This window comes from Papio anubis, chromosome 7 (assembly GCF_008728515.1).
Source record: "Papio anubis isolate 15944 chromosome 7, Panubis1.0, whole genome shotgun sequence".
Classification (NCBI taxonomy): Eukaryota; Metazoa; Chordata; class Mammalia; order Primates; family Cercopithecidae; genus Papio; species Papio anubis.
Window position 1 is genome coordinate 13,506,220 of NC_044982.1, and position 24,752 is coordinate 13,530,971.

General features: G+C 52.4%; 1 protein-coding gene across 2 annotated transcripts in view; it reads left to right on the plus strand.

Moving 5' to 3' along the window:
* The window catches only part of ITPK1 (inositol-tetrakisphosphate 1-kinase), a 181,382-nt gene that overhangs the window by 41,949 nt on the left and 114,681 nt on the right, over positions 1-24,752 (plus strand). For both annotated transcript variants that reach the window (XM_003902187.3, XM_031667887.1), the window contains one exon: positions 3,188-3,212. In XM_003902187.3, the coding sequence (XP_003902236.2) occupies positions 3,188-3,212 (25 nt within the window). The remainder of the gene's footprint in view (positions 1-3,187; positions 3,213-24,752) is intronic.

Sequence of the window (24,752 nt, forward strand, 5' to 3'; positions counted from 1 at the left end):
TCATCATTCAATTTCTGAACTTTCTGGTTACGGTGGGACTTCAGGAACATGCTTCTTAGGGCATCAAGGTTGTTGGTGCCTTTGTTCTGCAGGAGTTTCCCGACGAAAAATCAGCCCAACAGGTTGTTCTATTTTCCCAAGAGGCTGTGGTGGTGCGCGTGGGATTCCACCACCAGAGGGGATGCAGTTTTCTGCCTGCCACCTCCTGGTCCTTCCATTGCACTGAGGCCCTGGAGGCTGGAGACCAGGCCTCCCTACTTGGTGCCACCCTTGCCCATGGTGGTGCGCCTGGTGAATGCCTGGGTGTGGGGAGAGCCCTGCTCGGGGCCAGCTCCTGCACTTTGCAAGTCTCCCATGCCTCAGCTTGCTCCGCAGGTAATGGGGCAACCACTGTGCCCCCCTTATGAGGCTGCAGAAGGTATTGGTGAGTGGTGAGCTTCAAGGGGTGTGCAGCATACATGGGTGGCCCCCTCTTTTCTGCCACTATTGCAGTTTATCCTTTTTTTGGAGCTCTGAGTGACAGAGGAACTGCTGTGGCTCCTGGGAGCTCAACCCCACTTAAGATTGCAGCCGATCTTTTCTCTAGATTACTTTTTTGTTGCTTTCTTATTTTATGTGTTCCATCTGTTTTCAGAGTTAGAGACTGTTTTTTTAGGACTAAGGGAGAGAGGACTGCCTGGGATGATGTAAAATGTGGACTGATTGGAATTGACTTCAGTAAAGAGACGAGAGTCACATGCTGAGATAACCTGGATGCCAGCAGGGTTGACTCAGAGGGAAACTGAGGCCCTGGCCCAGAGCCCAGTGGAAGTCTGCCCCAACTGGTGTGGGTCACTCATGCTCCTCTGTCCCTGGCCTTTCCCATTGTGCGGTTCACACTCTGGGTGATTTGGGGCTTGGGTTTTCCGTCCTGGAGCTGGGTTGCTGGAGTTTGGGCTGGCTCCTCAAGGTCCTCTGCTGTGTGTCCTGGGGCAGGTTCCCGTCAGTGACGCTTCCTGCAGCTTTTTCGTCCCTCTGGTGGGGGCCAGGATGATTGGGAATGAGGCAGGGGCCGAGGTGTCCACAGGTGCTCAGAAATGGTGCAGGTTGTGAGCTGATGGTTGGGTGTAGCACAGGTTCCTCATGATGCTATCTGTCACTGTGCTGTGGGCTTTGGTGGCCCAGTGCTATGCTATTGTGTGTCTCCCCTGTCCCTCATGAAATCATGGAAGCAGATGGATATTGGCCACCATTCCTACAGGAAGTGCAGAGAAGCTAAGAGACGCTGAGGGTTCCTCCTGAATGCCTCAACCAGGGTGGTTCTCAAACTGGACTCCTTGGGGCCCAAGTTTCTGTTGAGGTGTCGGGGGTTTGAGGAAAGGTGGGCTGGGTGCTTCCCACAGTGGGACCTGGTCAGCTCTCCTTGGCCTCTTCTCTTCCTGTCTCTTGGAGTGGCTCCTTTGTGAGGTTCTGCTCAGTGCCTTGGTATCAGAAGGTGCTAAGGAAGCCCTCACTGAATGAGCTGACAAACAGATTTAGGAATTAGTGGGTGGCGCCTCAGCTGTGCCATGAAACAAGGCAGCAGGGGTGCCCAAAGGTTCCTGCGGGGCTTTTGCCCATCTCCTCCCTAAGACCTTGAGCCTCTCAAGGGCCCAGACTGTGGAGGTTGCATTTGTTGTACCCTCCGAGTGCTGGGCCCAGGAGCTAAGCTAAATTGTTACACATTTACACCTTCATCTGCCAGCAGCTGTTGAGGAGTGTCTGTGTGCTAGGGGGCATCATAGCTGGGCACGGGCACACATAGTTTTAAAGTTTGGCATAGTCCCTGCTCCAAGGAGCTTGGGTGAGTAAACCACAGATTCCTGACCTTGCCTGGCCGCAGCCGTCTCTGAGCATCTGCTGGAGGCCTTTCTTCCCAGCACAATGTGCACAGCATGCTGTTTTGGGCGCTTGGGTCCTGCAGGTCCTGGTGGCCCTACACCAGCACTCATCCCTGGCTCATAGCAATCAATACCCCAGAACAAAGGGCCAAGACAGTGGTTGCCTTAAGTTCTTACAGGTGGGGAGGCTTCCTGGAGAGGCTATGCTGAGCGGAATCCTCAAGGCTGGGGTGTGAGGTGGGCACCAGGGCCGGGGAGGAGAAAGCCTTGTGTGCCAGAGCTGCACAGGTGGGCACTTCCTGGGCTCACAGTAAGAAATGTGGGGTAGGGAAGGCTGGGCATGGTGGCTTACACCTGTAATCCCAGCACTTTGGGAGGCTGAGGTGGGTGGATCACAAGGTCAGGAGTTCGAGACCAGCCTGGCCAATGTGGTGAAACCCCATGTCTACTTAAAATGCAAAAATTAGCCGGGCATCATGGCGGGCGCCTATAGTCACAGCTACTCGGGAGGCTGAGGCAGGAGAATCGCTTGAACCCAGGAGGCGGAGGTTGCAGTGAGCTGAGATCGCACCACGGCACTCCAGCCTGGGCAACAGAGGGAGACTGTGTCTCAAAACAAAAAGAAACGGGTGGGGAAGGGAAGGGTGGGAGTCAACAGAAAGCCTTTGTGTGTTCTGGGCAAACCCCAACCCAGGCCATGAGGCTCTTAACATTGGGTGGCAAGAGTCAGGTTATGTGGTGGCCGTGGGACTGCGTGCGAAGGGCAAGGATGTGGGGGACATAAGTGCAGCTTGGAGGCTGTTGGCGAGGCCGGGGCAGGCGTCAGTGGGGTGTTGGGAAGGCAGTGGGCAGGACTGTGTGGGCCTCCCATGTGTGGCAGTGGATGGGTTGGGGCATGACTGGCTGTGGCAGGTCCTGGGGTGAGACCTGATGGGGAGGACAGGGGGAGCCGTGGGGGTTGAGCTCAGCAGGGATGGCAGGTGGTGGGGATGGTGGTAAATTTGGTGGCAGGGGCGTTGGGACGACCAGGCTGGAGCTCGGCTGACAGAGGCCTGGCACAGGAGTAGAGGGAGGTGGCTGGTGTGGGGCCTCCAGAGGACTCCAGCAAGTCCCTCTGCGGAGCCAGCCCTCTCAGCGGGAAGGTGGTGTGAGGAGTGGCTGGGAGTGGAAGACATGGCCGTTCTGGGACAGTGGCAGGAGAAGCGTAGCTGCCGGCTCCCTCCTGAAACCCCCTCACGGTCCTGCCCTCAGCCGGCTGTTGGGAACCTTCAGAAAGGACATGTCCAGCCTGCTGGAGTAACACTTGTTTTCTTTGTTTTTCTCCACAGGAAGCGAGGGATAGAAGTTGTGCAGGTGAGTACACTCATCCTCGTGGTTCTATGGGTAGGGAGGCCCTTGGCGCCCATCTCTCCGTCTCTCCTCCTCTCCTCCTCTCCTCCAGCGTCGGACACAGCTTTCTCTCTTCTTCACGTGCAGCTTGTTTTTAGCACCCCTGTGGATTTGATGTGGTTTCTGCCCTGGGCTGGGAAGACTCCGACTGGGGCTTCTCGGGTTTGGAGGGTTGCTGTGGCTTTGTCAGTGGGGAGAGCGTTGGTTTGGGAGTGCTGAGGGGAGTGTGCTTGGCAGTGGTCAGGTTGGGGTGGGTGTGGGAAGGGTGAGGGGGCAGTAGGCACCCAGCTAGACATTCAGTTGTCTTTGTGTCTTTGTGCTTTGTGTAGCCTCACCCTGGGTGGACTTGGGTCAGGTGCTCATTAACTAGAAAAAGAAGGATGGATGGAAGAAGAAGGGAGAATGGATGGAGGGGGAGGGAAGGATCTTGGAGCGAGGGGAAAGGTGGAAAGATGGAGGGAGAAGGAAGGAAGGGTGGAGGGGGAGGAAGGATAGAAGGATGGATGGAGAGAAGAGGGAAGGATGGATGGAGGGGGAGGAAGGAAACATCAAAATACTCTCAGACTCTGTGTGAGGGGCAGGCTGTGTTATTTGCACTAAAGGCTGTACCTGGCGCCTAATGGGTACTTGGTAAACCTGATGGTGACCTGGCCATGTCCTGTGTTCCCCTCGCTATCCCCGTTGAGGGTGACTCTGTGGCCTGTGCAGCTGGGCTGGCATCCTATCTCCTTGCCTTGTGGGCCTCATCTGCCTGTAGCTGCAGAGAGGGGAACCCAAGCTGGGGACTAGATCAGGGCAGAAGAGGTGCTGGCCCCTGCTAGAATATCTAAGGGGCTTTCAAAAAGCCTGCTGGGGAGCTCTTCTAGCCCACCCCTGTTAACTTCAGCTCCAGGCCTTCCCTCAGTGGCCATAGGAGAGCGGTGTCCCCATTCCTGCAGGTTCAGCATCACAGGGCCCAGGTTTCCCCTGCTCCTGGGACCAGACTGGGGCTGGTTGATGGGTGGGGCTGGTAAAGGATCCTCCTTACCTCCCTGCTGGTAGTTTGTTGAACTTATCACTGGAAGGGTGAGATTTGTTTTGGGGTAAGGAGGTAGTTTCTGGAAGCCTCTCAGCAGCTCTAGGTTTTTGTCCAGGCTCTTCTTGGCTCTGCAGAATTGCATGGTGTACACTAGATTTTTCTCTTTTATTTTCTGTTTTTGTTTTGTTTTGTTTTGTTTTTTTGGATGGTGTCTCGCTCTGGAGTGGAGGCTGGAGTGCAGTGGGGCTATCTCAGCTCACTGCAACCTCTGCCTCCTGGGTTCAAGCGATTCTCGTGCCTCAGCCTCCTGAGTAGCTGGGATTACAGATGCGCGCCACCACACCCAGCTAGTTTTTGTATTTTTAGTAGGGATGGGGTTTCACCATGTTGCTCAGGCTGATCTTGAACTCCTGACCTCAGGTGATCTGCCCACCTCGGCCTCCCAAAGTGCTGGGATTTCAGGCATGAGCCACCATGCCCAACCTGCACTGAATTTTTCTGTGGGCTTTAATTTCTCCATCATCAAGTGAGGGATATTGGAATTCAGGAATGGCTTACGGGTGTGTGTTCAGGGACCATTTCTGATTGATTGGTTTTGGTGGCCTGGAGGATCCTAAATCTGTGAGTGGGTGGGAACAGGGATTGATCTGTAGTGCCTGCCAGGGGTGCAGGTGTGGAAAGAGGAGATGTGGTTGTACGTCTCATCACGGGGTTAGATGGTCTCTAACCATTGCAGCTTTAGGATGTGGTGGCTTCCATTTCCCTTTTATCCCTCCATAATGGTTCACTTGGAAATCCACGGATCCTTTACAGATGCTACTTTACCCACAATAATCCTGAGACTGACAGCTGGGGCTCCCTGTGCTCAGGAAGGCCCCGGCTTGCCCTGTGGTTCCACCCAGCCACTTGGGGGAACTGCTGTGGAAGCCATTTTCAGAGGAAGTGAGTTCCGGCGCTCCCCAGCAAACACACTGCCTGAGAGGGCAAGACAGCCTTCCCCCATGCCTGATCCTGTTCACATGCGACCTCAAACTGTCACACAGTGGGTGTCACCCCCACCACTCGAGGACAGGATGAGAGATGGACAGGGGTCAGCGAGTTTCATTTGTATGGCGTTCCGGGAAGATTTAGACTAAAATCTTTAATCCGCTCCGTCTGTGGGAGGAACAGGAGACTGGAGCCATTGTGTCAGAATGTCCGGGGCAGAAGCAGCATTGCAAAATCTTTCTAGACATGTATGCTGTTCATTTCAGTGGTGGCTTGGCGGAGGAAGTGGTGGCTGGGCACCACCAGAGTGAAGCCAGACTGGACACTTTCCACTCCAGCATCTGAAAATAAAACCTACCATGATACCTCTCTGTTCACCTCCTCCTGGCATCCCTGTGTTTGGAGAACTTTTAGATTTTAAGGCATTGAGAAAGACTCTGCAAAAATGGGAGGCTTTTCAAAATCAGCTGGGCCTCTGTGCACAGGATCTCCAGGCTGCTGGGCCCTGGGAGCTGGGGCTGTGCCATCCTCTGGGTTCAGGTGCTGGTGACTGAAGAGGATGTGTGTCCCCTTGCTGCCAGCCATCTTCTTGTGTCCTATGTCTGGTCCCTGAGGGGCGTTTCCTGTTCTGTGCAGCCACCCAGGGATGGTGTAGTGTTAAGAACCCTTTAGAGTTGGGGAAACTGAGGCTCAGAATGTTGTGCCTTCTCTTGGGGATTTCAGCCGGCAGTGGTGGAGTTGGGATTTGAGTACAGGTCTGTCTGTCTCAAAAGCCTGTGGCCCCTGGTTTTCTGCCGAACGGTCTCCTCTGCATGTTCATTGGTTCTCCATTTACTAAATGCTTCCATTCCTCTTATTACCTGGACTTTGGCTGCTATCTAAAAAAAAGGATGTTGGGGCCAAGAATCAGGACTCAAGACTGCAAAACGCTGGTGACCGGAGGGAGGTCGGTTGGTCGTGGGAGTTGTTTCTCTTCCTGTTATTTAATGGCAACAGTAACAGTCCTTTTATTGAGGACTCCAGTGTACCAGGCATTGTGGGTTTACTTTAAGGAAGCATTTGTGTGTAACCTTCCCGAGGTGGGTGTGGGGGCATATTTAAGAAAGTGGATTTTGCAGATCTCAGTGTCCTCTTGTGCCTGTGCCTAAGGCTGAGGAGCTCAGGAGCCCTCCTTCCCTGCTACCCCTGTGCCTGTTTAGCTCGTTCCTTCTCCCAGCTCTGCAGAAGAGTGTGCACGCTGTGAGGTGGGGCCGCCTGGGGTCAGGTTCCTGCCTGTGTGACCTTGGGCCAGTTGCCTAATGACGCAGTGTCTTTCTGCTCATCTGTAAAATGGGGATAATCGTGGTGCTGTTCCCTTGGCACCGTTGTGAGAACTGAGTTAATTTGAGTGAAGTAATTGGCACTGGGCCTGGCACACTGGAAGCTGGCTGTCTGCAGGAGAACTGTACACTCTATCCACAGGCAGACCTGACCGAGGTGTGAGACCTCAGGGCATAAAACCCTCCCAGTAGTCAAGTACAGTGAACAGTCATTGTCATCCTGGGGCCAGGGAGGTATTTCCAGTTCCTTGCTTGCAGCAAAATTCAAAGAGGACCTGATGGTGTCCTCAGCCGATAGCACATGAAGAATCACTTCTGTTTTGGGTGGCTGAGGTGGGTGGATTGCTTGAGCTCAGGAGTTTGAGACCCACCTGAGCAACATGGCAAAACCTCAACTGAGGGCTCCCCACCAACTACAAATGCAAAAAATTAGTCGGGTGTGGTGGTGTATGCCTGTCATCCCAGCTGCCTGGGGGCTGAGGTGGGAGGATCACTTGAACCCAGGAGGTCGAGGCTGCAGTGAACCGAGATTGTGCCACTGCACTTCAGGCTGGGTGACAAAGTAAGACACTGTCTCAAAAAAAAAAAAAGAATGATTTTTGATAACAGATTACTATAATTCTTGGCATATAATTATAAAGGAATCCAAAGAATTTGCTATGGTAAATCTCTTTCCATTCCATTTTTTAAATTTGAGTAAGTGGTTTCTGCTCTCATATCTGTAAAAATTAGAAAATGGAGATGAAATTGATAAATGCTGTTTGATTCTAGCAATAGGCAATATTCATCTGAGCATTCATGAAGTAATTTTTCAAAAAATTCCCATTCTTTGTATAGATGTATTTTTAATAAGATTTATTTATTAAATTTTATTTATTCATTTATTTATTTATTTTTTTGAGATGGAGTCTCACTCTTGTTGCCCAGGCTGGAGTGCAGAGGCATGATCTTGGCCCATGCAACCTCTACCTCCCAGGTTCAAGCGATTCTCCTGCCTCAGCCTCCCAAGTAGCTGAGGTTACAGGCACCTGCCACCACGCCCAGCTAATTTTTTTGTTTGTTTGTTTGTTTGTTTAGTAGAGATAGGGTTTTACCATGTTGACCAGGCTGGTCTTAAACTACTGACCTCAGGTGATCCGCCTACTTCAGCCTCCCAAAGTGCTGGGATTACAGGTGTGAACCACTGTGCCTGGCCTAATAAGGTTTATTTTTAAAGGTTATTTCTTATACAGTTTTGCAATATCTTTCTGTCTTATCGATCAATTGTATACTTATAGTAATTATTAGAATAATTCGGTCCAGGAGAACACTTTTGACAGAGCTTTATGGTCACAGGAAGTTAAAAAAAATTAAAACATTGATTTTTGCATTTTTTGGCCCTGAAGTATAATAGGATAATCAGTATAAAGCTTTCAAGCATAAAATACACTGTGATGTATAAACATCTCTGAGGGAGATCAGAGTTTGTGGAGGAAAAAGGAACACTGTTAAATTTCCAACAGTTAAAGAAGAGCTTGATTATGTAATTTAAAAATGGATGATGGTGAATCTCAAATCGCCATGGTATTTAGATACCGTTGGATCCATTTAAAAGAGAAACATTAACAGTTTTATTTTAAAATGTTAATATTTACAGTATGTTGGAAATTACATCCTCTACAAGTATTTAGACTTATGAGAAATTTTTCATATCAACTTAAAAATGTGCAAATAGATATGTGGTTTTAAACATTTATTTTGTGGGGGTTTGGTTTGAAGGCCACTGCTTCAGAACATTACCCTGTTTACTTCTCAGAACCAGGCCTGAGGCACGTACCTCCTCAGAGAGGCATAGCACCAGGCTTTGCTCTCAGGCCATCCAGAGGCCCTGATGGGGCTGCGCTGGACTGGCCTGACTCTGGGGCCTGTGCGTCCCCTGAGATCCAGAACCGCTCGCCGAGACTTGCTTGGCAGTGGACTTGTCTGCAGACCTGGTCTGTTAGGCCACGTGATGATGATCATGCAAGACACAGCGCTGTCTGCTCAGGGCTGCTCAGGCAGGAGAGGAAGTCACAGGGGAGCCAGGACCCAGGCCGCTCAGGAGAGGTTGTGCTGCTTTGTGTTGAGAGCAGGGAGTTGGGCTGTGGGACAAGGGGAGAATATAGTAAGGGTTGTGGGGCCAGATGCCCTCCGCTTCCTATCCTGAGAGGCTACTTGTTGTGACAGTGATGATGGCAAGTGCCTGTTTCCTCAGCCCCCTGCTCTGTGGTATGGTAATGGGAATGCTGGACGCACGGGCCACCCTGACTCCACCGTTTCAGTGTTGAGTTGGTCTCACTGAGTGCTGAGCTGAGGGCCCCTCATAGCCAGGCTGTGCAGATGGGACACAGTAGCATGAAACAGTTTCCCGGACACCTGCTGTGGATAGGCCCCAGGTGCTAGGGGCACACACAGGCCCAAGCCAGGCCCCTTCAACTCTCTGTGATGTCTGCGGACAGTGACCAAGGTGGGCAGGGACCCAGACAGGCACAGAGGAGGGCCCTCACGCAGCCTGGAAGGCTCCCTGGAAGAGGAGTCTGGTTAGTGGCAATGAGCTCATCTACCCAACAGATCCTATCTGAGAGGCAAGGCCTGACGGGGCTCGACCCACTCCCCAGGTCCTTGTGCTTCCTTCTAAAACACCTAGTTGCTAAAATGACCAAGTGCCAAGCACAGCGCTATGATTGCTTCCCCTGTACACAGTGAGCCTGTGTTGGAGAAAATATCCCCTGGGTTGTCTGTGGTCTGGGGAGTGGGGCTGGGGCTCTCCTATGGGCTGGGCAGAAGGCCTGCATCAGTCTTGCTGGGTGCTGTCACCTCGGGGCATCCTCCACTCTAATCCAATCTGTGGGGAAGGCTCAGGAGGAGCAGTCTTCCATCCAGGGACTCACTGCCTCTTTCTGGAATAGTCCTGAATTTGGTGGAGGAAAACCCTGAAGGAAAGACCCACCTGCTGCCGGGCCCCCTCCAGCCTGGGCATCCTTAGGAAAGTATGTTTTGCAGCCTGACCCCTGCCCTGGCCTGTTCTCCGGGCTGCCTTTCCCCAGTTATTGTAAAAGATCAGGGGAGAAGGTGACTGTTGGCATGAGAGGGCTCGGGGTTTGACTTTAAAATGCAAATGAGCAAGCTATAAGCGTGAGAAGTACAGTAGCTGGTTATAGATTCACTGTCCTCCATCCAAATTCCTTGAGAATTCAGACACTATGAAACCCAGTCTCTGATGCAGCGGCTGTTTCTCAAGCAGGCAAGGAAGTAAGTAAGTTCCCCCAGCTTGCAAATGAGTGAACGGTGGGCATACACCTTTCTGTCCGTGTTTTCTCTGCAGCTGGTGCTGGCTGGCATGCTGGTGACCTTTGTGTATGTATTTTTACCCCTTCCTGCACCAGACTTTCTGGGGAGGAGGTTGGGTGGGTGACCATCAAACCACCAAGAAAAGGCAAGTCTGAGAAAGAGACACTAAGACCCCAAGGGAAGGTCCATGTGCCTGGGGCTGAGGCAGAGCTGGGTGCTGGGCCTCTGGAGGCGAAGGAGCCATGGGGATGCCCACTGGCAGGGAAATCATGGGGATGCCCAAGCCCAGGGGCAGGGCAGGCCTGTCTGAGCTGTGGGGGAGCGGTGGGGATAGAGGGTTGGGCATGTAGGAGGAGTGGGCCATCAGAGGATGGAGGCCATACCTCCTGACATGGAATAAACCAGGCATAGGGGCTGGCAGGAGGTGAGGTGTTAGAATGGCCTTACAGACAGGGAGCATGGTGGGGACCCACACACAGAGAGCAGCTGGGGAAGGGGGTCCTTTGACTGACAATAGCTTGGAAAGGCCGCAGCCCCAGGCTTGAGGGGGCTAGTGAGAGACCAGGCTGGAGAGAGTAGCGATGCCAGGTGAGTTGTTCATGGGGTGCTGTGTCGGGGGCATGGAGGGGCTTCTGCAGGTGAAAGCTGGGTGCTCCAACTGGAGGCTATGGGGGAAGAGCTGTGGGGAGGGTACATGGAGGGTGATTAGACAGGGCTGCACTGGAAAGCCAGAGAGCAGAGTTTTCTGAGAGGGACTGTGGCTGCAGCCTAGTGAGGGGTGATGTGCTCTTCTGGGGCTCCTGCAGTGACAGAGGGCAGCAGGAGACAGATGGCACGGCGTGGTACCTGGGTAGATGTGGGACGTGAGAGGGGAGGATCAGTCCGTAGACTCCTCCCTTGTTTCTGGCCGGAGTGCCTGGGCATGGGGGTGCAGGAGGAGCAGCCGCCAGGGAGGGAAAGCCCATGCCAGCGCTGGCGCTTTCTGATAGGCGTGCTGAGCACAGGCAGCAGAGGCCTGTGTCGGTAGCTGCTCTCTGAATTCAGAGCCAGAGGGGACTCATGTGGTTGCATAGTATGCATCTCCAGAAGTTATAGGTGCTAAATTCTCCATCTCAACATTAAAAATGTACTTGTTATTTAGGTTATATTTTCACATGGTACCAACATGTTTTTAAAAGGTGTGCAGAACACAGTGTCAAATGATCAGTCCACAGCAGGGTTCCCTCTGCCACCCATACTCTCCAGCGTACCCCAGCTGGCTGGCCCCGGTGCTCTTGATGGATTTTATTTCCAGGTCACTGGGGCATAGGTAGGGGTGGACACCCGTGAACATTCTTCCTTCTGTCAGTTTTCTCTGCTGTGTGCTCTGGAGCCAAGCATAAGGGGCTTTGGGAATAACGATTGCTGTGGCCTTTATTGGAGGGTTCGGACATCTTTGGAGCTGGGACAGCCCATGGCATCATGCAGTCCACCCCTATCTTGGGCAGTGGCTTTCTGAAATTCACGTGAGCCTGACTCTGACCTCTCCCCAGCCCCCAGCACCTCCAAGGAGGACCACCACGGGCTTGGGGGGCTGGCTCTGCACACAGTGTTTCCATGTGGTCATTTGAGGCAAGTAATGGACACAGATTGCTCTTGGCTGTGCCTCACCTCCCTGTGGGATCCAGAGACCTGGGTTTGAGTTTCTGAGCCTGTTTCCTGGCTGTGGATCTTTTCTTCTTTAAAGGGATGGCAGCGCATAGGATTGAAGACACCTAAGAGATGCTGAAGGAATATTAACTGGTTTTTACTCATCTGTTGTTGTGAACAATGGTGGCATTTGAGTGGGGAAAATACAGCTGCAGATGAAACTGGGCTGCTGAGAAAGATACGTTGTTTCAGGGTGGAGAATATAGGGTTTTTTTTTGTTTTTTTTTTTTTTGCCTCCCCTCGGTATCACTTCTGGGTTTCTCACTATTGTGGATTCCAGCTTACTCATTCATTTTTTAAAAGATAGATTTTATGGTTTTTTTTTTAAATTTGAAATGAGGTATTTTTCTTTTTTTCCCCTAAACATTGAAAATTATTTTCATTCTCCGACATTTACTATTTGCTTAGGCTATGTAGATAACAAATAATACAAACTTAGGTGAAAGTATGATCCCCATAGTGTTTTTTAATAATGATGATACGTGAGGTGGGGGGAAGGGTTATATAAATCAGGGTCTCCTCATAGCAGTTCTGCAATGTGACCATTAAAAAAAAATCTCATTTGGGAAGACAGTGTGGGGAAATGCTCGTGAGTTGCTTTGAGTACTGTCGACATACTCTGAGTGGTTTCATTTCTATCCGTTTTATTTTGGTTCCTGAGCTTTTTAGGTTTGCTGTTAGAAATAGAAGCTGTCATCGTGTTGCAGTCCTGCGTGGCTTCCAAAGGCTGTGGCGTTCAGTTCTAGGGCGGTTCTTTCCCCAGCCTTTGATGCACCGAGTCAACTTGAGCAAATCCTTTAAAAAAAAAAATGTTCCCACAAACCATGTCAAGACAACAGAGCTCTGCCAGGGCAGGTGGGGCTCTCTGTGCTCCAGGGTGCCTGGATGCCTTTTTGCAGGCTGGCTTCCAGAACCCCAGGCCCTCCTCACCACACCACGCAGGGTTGGGACTGGATCTCCCTGGTACCTTCCACCCTTGCTTGGCCGTCAAATGTCAAGAATTCCGTGGCCTCAGTGGAGCGTGCCAGACAAGCGTTTTACATAAAAGCAAAGAAAAGAGATGGAATGAAGAACACAGGGGAAAGAGGAAGGGATGGAATGGGGGTTAGAAAGGGCCAGAAGCAGGACTGTGCTCTTAAAGTAGCTGACTGTCCTGGCATTCTGGGGTGAAGGTATCCATAGCATTGCTACTCAGAGTGTGATTCTAGGGAATCTGGGCGCAGATGGAGAAACTTGGACACAAACACTGGACTCCTCAGCAGTCAGTTCCCGTTTGGCCTGGTGCAGGGCTGAGACTCTGAGGAGGAGGGTCTTGGCCTGAGGGCCCGGGACCGTGCTCCATGCCCAGCCAGGCGCAGCACCATCGTAGTCAAAGCCAGGAATGGAGATGCATTGCTTCAGGTCAGTTATAAAGACCAGGAAGCGTCCCTGAGTATTTCGGTTGAGTAAGGAGTTGGCATCTCCCTCTTCAGCCCCTTCCCTGCTCTCATATTTCTATTCATGCTTTTAGAACTGCTAAATGTCGGCCAGGCACAGTGGCTCATGCCTGTAATCCCAGCACTATGGGAGGCCGAGGCAGGCGGATCACGAGGTCAGGAGATCCAGACTATCCTGGCTAACACGGTGAAACCCTGTCTGTACTAAAAATATAAAAAATTAGCTGGGCATGGTGGCAGGCACCTGTAGTCTCAGCTACTCGGGAGGCTGAGGCAGGAGAATGGTGGGAACCCAGGAGGCAGAGCTTGCAGTGAGCTGAGATTGCACCACTGCACTCCAGCCTGGGTGACAGAGCAAGACTCTGTCTCAAAAAAAAACAAAAAACAAAAAACTGCTAAATGTCACCTTGGCAGTGACACCTCCCCTGCTTTCCCAGGAGACGCCTCTGCCCCACTCTACACACACACACACACACGCATGCACACACATGCACACACACCAAGCTGAGCTGCCTGTTGGTGTGTCCTCCTGAGGCTGGGACTTGCTGGTCTCCGAGGAGCGCATGGTCTGGCCCTGATGTGTGCTGTGTCTACTGGGAGAGTGAATTAAAGACTGAGCTGCTGTGCTACACAGGATGTGGCAGGCCTTGAGGGTCTGTGTTTGCTAAAAATAATTCTAGATTATTCTTTTGCTCATTAAGTAATATGTACTCATGGAAATCTTGGGAAGTCAAGATAGGCTTACAAATGAAAACCCAGAGATAATCATTAAAGCAATTTTTACATAAAATATGCTCTTTTTTCTATATGATGTGCATTCAGGTTGGGCTTTTCTGTGCCCCTAGTCGGGGAAATGGTTGAGCATTTGCCTGTGCCATTTAAACACCTTGGAAATTGCTGTTAGAGTGGCTGCACCAGCTTCCCACCATCCCTATGTCCCAGCATCTAGAACCATTTCTCTGCTCCAGAGTCTCAAGTTCTAGGTTGTTTCTGGTTTGCTGTTACTAACAGTGCTGCCCTGGGTGTCTCTGGACCTAAATCTTTGGGGACCTAAGTCACATCTCAGGCTGTTTCATTGGGTTGTGGTCTAAAAGTGACTTCATGGAGTTTAGGGCATTGAGATCTTACAGGGTGGTAGTGCCAAATGGCTTGTAGCCTGTTTGTATCTCTTTGCACTCCCACTGGCAGTGCATACAAGGGTATATCTCACACCAGTGAAGTGGTTGTTTACCATGGTATCTCCCATGCCTGGCTCTGTGCAAGAAGCGAGAGGCTGGGGGACCCAGGGCTTTACAAGGCAGCGTCAGACTGCAGCCAGTACTTCTATAAGGAGGGAGGTGTGGCCACCAGTCCCCTACACTGCCTTGTGATAGAAAAGGCCAACTCCGATTGAGCACACACTTTGTGCCAGCCTTGGTTGTATTTACGTATATTAATTTGTGTGTTCCTTATACTTTATTGTTAGGCATTTACTATTGTCATCACCTGTTATGAACAAGGAAATGAAAACAAAGAAAGATGAAGTAGCTTGCCCAAAGTTGCATGCTTATTAAGTGCAGGAGCTGAGATAGGAACCCAGGCAGTGGGGTTCTAGAGGGCTTATTCATTATTTTTAAAGCTTTCTGGCCGGGCGCGGTGGCTCAAGCCTGTAATCCCAGCACTTTGGGAGGCGGGGGTCAGCAGGACCCCCTTTCTCCGTTGTGCCATTGTGGCCTCAAAACTTGAGACCAGCTCCTTGCTAACGATGGCTGCTGTCCTCAGAAGGAGCTGTTTGTGATTATTTACTGGTGCCACCTGCACCACCTTCACTGTCATCATCAGTGGCCCAAGGAAATGTGAGTCTGAATGAGGTATGTTGTGTATTTAAAGGATGCGATGGGCAGATGAGCCAAAATGAAAGGATCTCTTCTGTTTGATTTAGTATCATGAGTAAAAAAGTCAGAAATGTCTGTAGCATAAGTTATGTCTGTTTGGTTTGGCTAAAGCAGGGCTGACCAGGGATGATTCTCCTGCTGTGAGTGAGTGAGCTCCCAGCTTGCCCCCTGGGGTTAGAGCACATTTTGCTCTGGCTGGGGTGCCTTTGGGGGCATGGGCTGATTTATGTTTTCCTTCTTTCTGGATCTCCCCGGGTCTAGCCACGATGGGGTGAAGGCATCATCTCCAGGGAGTGCCAACCCCTGACCCTAGCCCCATGACCCCCTCCCATGCTAGCTCATTATTGGCAGGGGAGGTCCCAGGGATTCCCCGTACATGCATCATGGCTTTTCCAAAAGCTGTGTAAATCCAGAGTTGTAACTTGGCTCTGTCTTTCTCCTTCCGCTTGACCCACCCCCAGCTCAAGAACTCCCCTGGGAAGCACAGTGGCTCCTGCCTTTGCCTTAGGTTCTCTGATGTTCTGCACAAATGGTGGGCAGAGACAGCCCTTTCAGGGACCTGGTTGCCCTGGTGTCTGGTTCTCCTTCCATAGGCCTGTTTTCCAGCTCGACTGTCAATCTGAGTCTTTCTCTTTTTGAGCTTTATGCAATGGCTTTAGAGTATACCCTATAAGGAGATCCCGGCTTGCTGGTGCCCGGCCCTGCAGCTGTGTCCCAGAAACTTGGCGGTGGTGCGTGCGGCTCACTCAGCACTTCTACAGAAGCTGCCTGGGGAGGCTCCCAGGGTTCCGGTGGGAATGGGATACCGAGGTCTGAGAGGGGGCTTTGATCAGGTGTCCTGGGGGAACATTTAGAGCTGGATTCTCTGCAGGAAGGCCACCAGCAGCCAGCCGTTATGGCCTATGCTTGTAGTCCCAATACTTTGAGAGGCCAAGGCAGGAGAATTGCTTGAAGCCTAAAGTTCAAGACCAGCCTGGGCAACATAGTGAGACCCCATCTCTACAAAAATTTTAATTTTTCTTTTCTTTTATTTTTTTTTGAGATGGAGTCTTGCTGTGTCGCCCAGGCTGGAGTACAGTGGCACGATCTCGGCTCACTGCAAGCTCCGCCTCCCGGATTCATACCATTCTCCTGCCTCAGCCTCCCGAGTAGCTGGGACTATAGGCGCCCGCCACCAGACCCAGCTAATTTTTTGTATTTTTGGTAGAGACGGGGTTTCACCATGTTAGCCAGGATGGTCTCGATCTCCTGACCTCGTGATCCGCCTGCCTCAGCCTCCCAAAGTGCTGGGATTACAGGCTTAAGCCACCGTGCCCGGCCAATTTTTTTTTTAAAAGGTCACCAGCCCTGGTGTCTGGGCAGTAGGCACCTAGTAGGATTGCTTCAGAGCTCTAGAATGCACACATAAAATTTCCAAAGTGCGTTTGGTCTCTGGGCTGGGCTTCTTTGAGCAGCCCAGCCAGCAGCAGTGAGAACTCCTGTGTGTGCCTCGCCTACTGGGTGCCAGGGTTAGTGCCCCACCTGCCAGGTGAGAGGACTGAGGCTCACACAGGTGGGCTTGTCACTGCCTAGCATGTGAGCTGTGCAGCTGGGATTGGATTCCAGGGGTGTGATGGCATAGCCAGTGCCTCTTCTGCTCTGAAACCTGGCTGCCTGGTGACAGTCCAGTGACCCCTCCCTAGTTCCAGCTCCATCCCTCCATAGCTGTGCAGCCCTGGGCAGTGGCACAACTTCTCTGAGGCCCGTCTACCAGATGGTGACGAGATGGATGATTGAGATGAGGGGAGGGCAGGTGAGAAGGCCTTCTAGAACTCAGGCCCTCCTAGGGGAGGCGTGGGTAGCCTGAGGTCAGGGACAGGGCTTAGTGTGCTGTGTAGGGCTGTGGGGAGTGGGAAGCTCACTGGTTTTCTTGCTCCTGAGATGACTCGAGGGGTCTTGTGAAGCTCACACCCCTGTCTCACTGGGCAGGAGTTTGGCCTCCACTGTGTGTCTGCCATCTCAGGTGGGTGGGGGATCAGGGGGTCCCTGGGCAGGAGGGTGTGGGTTTCCTGGCTTGGAGGCAGACCTTGGCTCACTCCCTTCCCTGCCCAGGCAGTCTTTTTGCTGCAGGCCCTGCCAAGTTGAAATAAGTTATTTACAGTGTTTTGACAGGATCATCGGCAGCCGGGATGGGCAAGGATGCCTTTGGGACTGAGCTAATGGCCAAGGAGTGGGGCTTGGAGAAGGGTCTGGTGTGGGAGAGAGATGGGAGATGGGGGTGGGGTGGGGGCCCGTATTTACTGAACTTGATAAATCTTGATAAATGCCAGGCCCGGCCCTCCCTTAAGCCAGGGCTTTGGGGCCTGACAAGGGTAGGACTTGATGAGTTTGCTTGTCGACCGAATATTCCGCCTGATTGCTCAGGACCCTCACTTATTTTGCCGTCTGAGCCTTCAGTGCCTTCCTTTTTTCAGCAGGGACAAGGACCCCTGCCCACCGAGTAGATCTTCTTGGGGAGAAGATGAAACGCCTTGGTGTGTGATAGGCCAGGCCCTTGCCTTGACCGTGAGCCAGGCAGGCCCTCACACTGGGCCACCATTGACCTGTTTTACGACTTCAAATAGCATAGACCTGCTGCGGGACCAGGGCCGCCCGCTAGTGCCTGACCTCTGTCCTGCACGATTTTCTGACCCTCTAGAAGTGGGTTTGAAAGTGTCTTTCAGGATGGTCTGGAGAGCCTCCTGTGTAGCTTGTGGGAACAAAATGTGTTTCCCCCAGCCCAAGGATAACCAGCACACTAAAACGTGAATAAAGTGTGACTTTATTCATGTCCTTTGAACATAAAAATGGCACACACATTGATGCATTTAAAAAAACTTTTTTTTTTTTTTAATTAAACTTTTTTTAGAGATGAGATTTTGCTCTGTCACTCAGGTTGGAGTGTAGTGGTGTGATCATAGCTTACTGCAGCTTTGAACTCCTGGGCTCAGGCAATCCTCCCACCTCAGCCTTCCGAGTAGCTGGGACCACAGGTGTGCACCACCATGCCCAGCTTTGATGCAGTTTTTTTTTTTTTTTTTTTTTTTTTTTGAGACGGAGTCTGGCTCTGTCACTCAGGCTGGAGTGCAATGGCTTGATCTTGGCTTACTGCAACCTCTGCCTCCCAGGTTCAAGCGATTTTCTTGTCTCAGACTCCAGAGTAACTGGGATTACAGGCACGCGCCACTATGCCTGGCCAATTTTTATATTTTTAGTAGAGATGGGGTGTCACCATGTTGACCAGGGTGGTCTTGAACTCCTGACCTCAAGTGATCTGCCCGCCTCGGCCTCTAAAAGTGTTGGGATTACAGGCATGAGCCACCAGCCTTGACGTAGTTGTAAACAGAGTTGTGGTTCTGTTGTAATCTGTCCCCACAAACACGCTTAGCATTCTCTTAGTGCTTCCCCCTTTGTTAAATGTCTACTTAGGCTTGCTTTTTAAATGACTGCATAATATTATCTGATTGTAACTGAAGTTCTTTGAGTCCCTTGGTTGATGCTGACCACGGTTCTGGTCTCTCACCTTTATAAATAGTATTGTGATAAACATCCACTTTTGATATTGTCAGGGCAAGCCTGTGATGATTATTTCTTTGGGTTACAGAAGTTGTATATATTGTTTTTATAGTCTGTAGGAGGAATACATACTTCTTGGTGAAATAAACAAACCCATACGTTTTGGGCAATTTCAGAAAGCGAAGGTCTTGTGGGAGTTTGTGCTTCCAGATTTGAATGCTGTGTTATCTCCTGTGCACCAGGCACACATACAGCAAGCACTCACTTCTCTCTCATGTGCCCTCCCTCCCCTCCTTTCTCACTCCTGCCCCAGACCCCCTCTCTCTGCCCGTGGGGCTGGGGGCCGTGGCCTAGCTGCAGCTGTGCCCATGGCCTTTTCCCCTTGTGATTATTCCTCACCCAGGGAAAGCGGCAAGGAGTGCTGGGCTCTGGAGGAGGTGGGTGGTCTCTGGGTGGCCTCTGGTCCTGCTTCTTCCTAGCACTGAGAGTACTTCAGCCTCCTTGCCTGGAAAAAGGGGTTGTCATAGCACCAACCTCTAAGGTTAAGAAGGGTAATTGAGATACAGCGTTAAAGTACTTATCACATAGCCTGGCCCCAGTTCTGTGTTGAGGAATCTGCAGCTAGTAGTGGAGGGTTAGGAGTCGTTTGGGGAATTGCAGTCTGGAAAGTTAATTTCTGAAGAGTATCAAACAGCAGCTTGCAAGTTAAGTTGTCTTTTGGAGTGATCCCTCCAGTGGGTCCTTAGTGGTATGGAGCCAGTCCAGATTTGGAGTGAGACTTTTGATGTGGGTATGGGTCACTGTTCCAGGGAACCCCGGCTGCCTGACCTTGAACCAAAATCCTTGTCATTGTGGAGCCTGTGTCCCCCTCTGCCTTGGACATTTTTACTTTTATCTTCCTAGTTCTCAGAATAGCTCTGTGAGATGGGATCTATTTATTATTCTCCCCATTTTGCAGATGAGAAAACTGAGGCTCAGATTTGTCACTTGCTTCTGTGACATTTCTAAAGTCACAGAGCTCCAAGCACCAATCACTGTGGGTCTTTGAACTCAGATCTGCTGTTTCCTATGGCCTAGGCTCTTTCTACTCTGACCCTTCCAACCCCTGCCCCTGCCCCAGTGCTAACCAGACCTCTCTGGTTCCTCATAAAAACCTCATGTGGCCTTCCTGAATTTTCCAAGGTTACCACACAATCAGCACCCCAATACCTTGTAAGCATGGGCCTTGTGCAGCAGAGCAGGGTCCCCTCCATTTCTGAGCTTGTGTCACTGTCCCCATGCTGACGCTTACCTTTTCCAGACTGTGTCCCCTCAACCTGGCCTTTCTCCTGGTGAGGGTCCATGCCTGGCCCATGCGGCCTGATGGTTCTGCGCTCATCTCTCTGGCTCAAGTTTGCTCCCTGTCTTCTGACCCTATATGTGTGGTGACCCAGAACACGTTCCTCTTCATATCAGCCAGGGAGCTGGCAGGAAGCAGAGCTCACCCTCAGTGGTTGAAAGAGAGCCTTGAAAGCAGGGGCTGTTTGTTGAGCTGTGGGCAGGGTTAAGGGAGCAGCGGGGGCTGGTGAGGCACCCAGAGCCTGGCAGCAGAGAGGAGCTGCTCCTGCTCCTTGGGCTGCAGGTAAGGTGAAGAAAGTGTAGAGGCTCTGTGATGGCAGTCATAGCAAGCCACAGCCACTGCCCAGGCATGTCACTGAAGCAGGGAGAGAGGGGGGACTAAATACCCCGCCCCTCCCTCCTCCTGCCCTCTGGTCTCCTGTCAGTGAGCCCTTTTGGCCAAGTGCAGCTGGAAGCCCTGGATCTTGAATGCTTCGTTCTATGGCAGTCAGTCTCCCAGGCTCAGAGCTGGGCAGCGTGGATGGGGGTGAGCAGGGAGTGACCAGCACACCCTCCGGTCCCTGTGGTCCATCCACCACTGCCTTCCATTCCACCCCTCCGTTCCACCACCTTCCACCTCGGGTTATGCCCCCCTCCACCTCTTACTCGGGTATCCTCAGGCCTGCCTCATGCCCCTCACCCCTGCTCGTTCCATCCACCTCCACCTGCCTCAGGTCCCGCCCCTCCGCCCTCTTATAATTAAAACTGCCACCCATGGCATGGTGATTGCCCATCACTTATCTTAACATCGTTGATTACGTCCCATCCGCCTCTTTATCGTGCCACATCCACCCCTGCTTGCGTGGATTACGCCCCCTCCGCCCACTCGCGTTCTCCACCCTTCCATTCCCCTCCACCACCCTTCCACCCTCCATTCCCCACCCTTCCATCCCCCTGTGGTCCCTCCACCCATGATCCACCCCCCCCACCACCTTCCATCCACCCCCCCTCCACCCTCCATTCCATGTTCTCCACTCCACCCCTTCCATGATCCACCTGGGGCCACCCCTTGTCCACCACCACCCGGCCTGTGTGTCCACCACCCTTGTCCCACCATTCCATGTCCACCCCTTCCTTGTCCCCCCCCACCCGACCCTGTGGACCCCTCAAGGTATTTCCAACTGTCCCGTGTCCTCTGTGGGAGGAGACCCAGTTCTTCTGTCCCTACCCAGAGTCCAGCATGGCCACTCTGGCTTCGACCTTCCAGCCTGGCCCTCCCAGATGCCCCTGTGGCCATCGTCTTATGGGCTTATTTCTATAATCAGTTTATGATTGATCCTTTGAGGGAGCTGATGGGCTTGCAGGCCCAGGGCCCTAACAGGGGCTCAGCCCTTCATTCCTTCTGTTGCTGGGCGCTCACCCAGGCCCCAGTGGCAGGTCCCCTGCTGCCCTCTGGGGAGTCTAAGATGACCAAGTCCTTGACCTCTTCTGCGTCAGTAGCTCAGGGAGACAGACAGGTGTGGGGCCACCTGGGAAGATCGGGGCAGGGAGCTGGGGAGGGCTCTCGCTGGGCTGATGGATTTCTCCCACCTGTCAGTAAGTAACCCCTTGAGAGACAGCTTGTGGTGACACCGGAATCATGGGCCATGATCCTTTTTCTCTCCATCAAGGTGCCTGGCACCACCAAGCATGGTGAGAATGACCAGGAGGGCGCCTGGTGGGTGAGCCCTGGGTCGTGTGGCCCCCATGGGAGAGCATGAAGCCATGGCCGCCTATGCTGCAGGCCAGGGCCGCAGGAGACTGCGTTCCCCGCTGGAGACTGGGTTCCCCACTGGCTCTGCCTCTCATCCCCACCTCTGCCTCTTATCCCCGCATGGCCTGGGCTGGGCTCTGCTCTTTTCTCTGTCTGACAGCTGATAGGATCTCATGGGTCCCATTTCACTTTCGCCTTCTGTGAATCCCTGATTTTTCAGAAAAACGGGGCTAGAAAATCTCCCAGGTATACTCGCACATCTGTTCCCTTTCTTAGCCTTTCATCTTGAAGTCAGCTTGGTGAGGTTGCCCTGTTCATACTGCAGAATCCAGGGATCTGAGGCCTCCCGCCCTCTGGGCAGGGAGTGAGTATGAGTGAGCGAGTGTGTGTGAGTGAAGGTGTGAGCGAGTGTGTGCACGCGAGAATTTGTCAGTCTGCTTGAAGCAAGCTCTTTGGGTGCTGTTTCAGCGGGACAGATTTCCAGAGAACCCAGCCAGCTATCCACGTTGGGCCGCACCTGGGTGCGGTGTTTCTGTGTATAGCAAACGTGCATGTGGCTGCCTGTGTATGCACCGTGGATTTGGAGTCTGGGTGATGGGTTTGCATGCCATCTCTGACGTTGACCAGCCTTATGACCTTGGGGAGTCACTGTACTCTGGGCAAGTCGCCTGTTGAGGCTCATAATCCTGACAGCATTATTCATCCTCAGCCCGTGGTCTCCTGGGTGGCATTTGGGAGCACCCGGTGGGTGAGCCAGGTGCTTTCTAAGCTGTAAAAGTGCCCTGTGATGTGAGCAGATACATGATGTGCTCTCCCAGCAGCACCAAGTTTTGGAGGCTCAGGAAGCATTCCCAGCAGGGCCTGTTTTTAGCCTTAAAACATCATGCTTGAAAAATGCTCGCATGCAGTTTATTTAACTTTAAGTGGGGCAAATTCTGAAATGAGTTGTTTATTGTCCAAGTTGAATTTTTAATTTCTCATAAATTCCCCACAAATTGCTGTAGTACATCTTTATTTGTTGAATCTGTCAGAGTTGTTTATGGCACTGAAGCCTGGGCTCCCCCTGTTTGTGGGCTGTTGCCACGGCAACGCCAGGGTCGGAGGCTCTGGAGGAGGGGCACTGCTCCAAGGTGGCGTGGAACGTTCTGGAATGGGCTGGCGGTGTGAAGTAGAGCTGTGGCTGCTGCACTGAGATCCAGCCATGGGTGGGCTGAGCTGCTTAAGACCCTGGTTCCTCTTTAACATTGCCATGCTCCTCTTGGTCCCTTTTCCCTTGGGGGTGCACTGCTGAGGTCTCCTAATTCTGCTTCCCTAAGCCCTCGCTGCTTCCAGTGTGGTCTGGAAACTAGTGGCAGCTGCACTGATGGGGCGCCCATGAAAAATGCAGACTCCCGGGCCCCCAGACCTGCTGAGTCAGTCTGCAGTTCACCAAGCTTGCAGGCGCCTTCTCAGCATGGGTAAGCTGCGGAAGCCCTCATGGCCACACTGCCCTTGGGTGACCCCAGAGGCCTTGGCCTGGCAGTTCTTGGTCTTTGCCACCATCCTCCCCTGTGATCTTTCTGACTCCTTCCCGGACAGTTCCCTCTGCTTGGCCAGGCGTGGGCTTTGCCCGTCAACCCTGCTGCACCCAGGCCACTCTCCTGCTTCGCACACACCAGTCTCTACTCACACCATCCACCCCAGCCTTCTCTATCTGGGGAACTCTGGGCATCTTGGAAGAGGCAACTCTTGAGACACCTCCTCTGCGAAGCCCTCCCTCCTTTTCCCCAGACCAGGTGAGGTTCAGCTTCACTGGAGCTCTCCTGTGGCCTAAACACCTCACATGCCCTAGCCTCATGAGGCTGCCTGATTCACCTCCCTAGCTGTGAGCTCATGGGGTGCCCTGGCTGCTCCTCCCGTCTGCTGGGTGCTCAGACCCCAGCTAGTGCTCAGGAAGGTCTGTGGAGTCATTGCTACTCCGGTCAGCTGGCTTCACGAGGCTGAGACTTGAGGCTGGACTTCTCCCAAGAGCCTGTACGCTCTGCCTGGGGAATGGTAGGGACCGCTGGGCACCTTCAGTTTCTACCCAGGGCCTGACTGGCAGTTGGGGCTAGGACCGGATGAGGCTGGGTCCTTGGACTTTGGAAAGGCACTGTGGGAGGGAGGCATGGGAGGGGACAGCTGAGAGGATTCCCGAGCTCATGCGCAGGTGAGCGCAGAAGTTCAGGTGGCCTTTGTATGTCCCTTGAGTATCTGCTCTGGGCCAGGCAGTTGCCAAGGCTCAGGAGAGTCCCAGTGAACAGACCCCAAATCCCTACCTTCATGGAGCACTTGCGTCTAGGTTGAGAGACTGAAAACAGAAATATGTGTGGGTGGCAAGTGAGGTGGGGGAGGAGGACAGGGAGAAAAATGAAGCAGGGTAAGGGGCCGAGGGTTGGTGTGGGATTTGGGAACATGGCTTGGCTAAAGCTGAGGAGATGCTGACCCTTTGACCCTGCAAACCCTCCCCTGCATATACCCAAGAGAAAGGAGGGCTGTGTCCACCAAAAGACACGTGTAGAATGAGTGTTCCCAGCAGCAGCATTCCTGGTGGCCTCAAAGGGAGACAGCATGCATGCCCACTGGCTGTAGAATGGGTACGTACGTGAACTGTGTTATCGTCGGGTCATGGAATTGTATCGAATACAGCAGTAAGAATCAACCACGGATGAGTCCCATAGGCATGAAACATGGCCAAAGATGCCAGGCGCAGAGGCGTATTCAGTGTCTGAGTCCATTTATGTGAAGATCTTCACCAGGCCAAGCTTCTCTCTGGGGACTGGAGGCAGGCTAGCAGTCACCTTTGGGGACAGGGTGCCGGGTGGGAATGTGAGGAGCCTGTTGGTGTCTTGCAACTGTCCTCAGTCTTCCTCTTGGATGCCAGTTTGTGAATATTCAAGCTGTTCACTTATGGCATGTGCTTGCTTTCTTATCATGTTATGTGTCAGAAAAAGGCTCATAAAAGAAAGAAACAAAAGGGGGAAAAAAGCCATGAGAGGCAGAGAGAGTGCTGTTTTCTGTAATATATGCCCTTAGATTCTCTAGAACATTGGTTCTCAAGCCACTGTGCATATCAGGACATGGGCGCTGCCCCTCCTGAAGCTCCCCTTGCCAGGAGGGATGCATGCTCCAAGGATGGGCTGCCTGGTTAGAAGCCAGTAGCCCCAGTGGCATCTTTCTTGCTCTTCACTAGACTGGAGCCTCTCTGTAATCAAGGGAGTATGTGTCCTGCACCCCCAGCCCTGGCCCA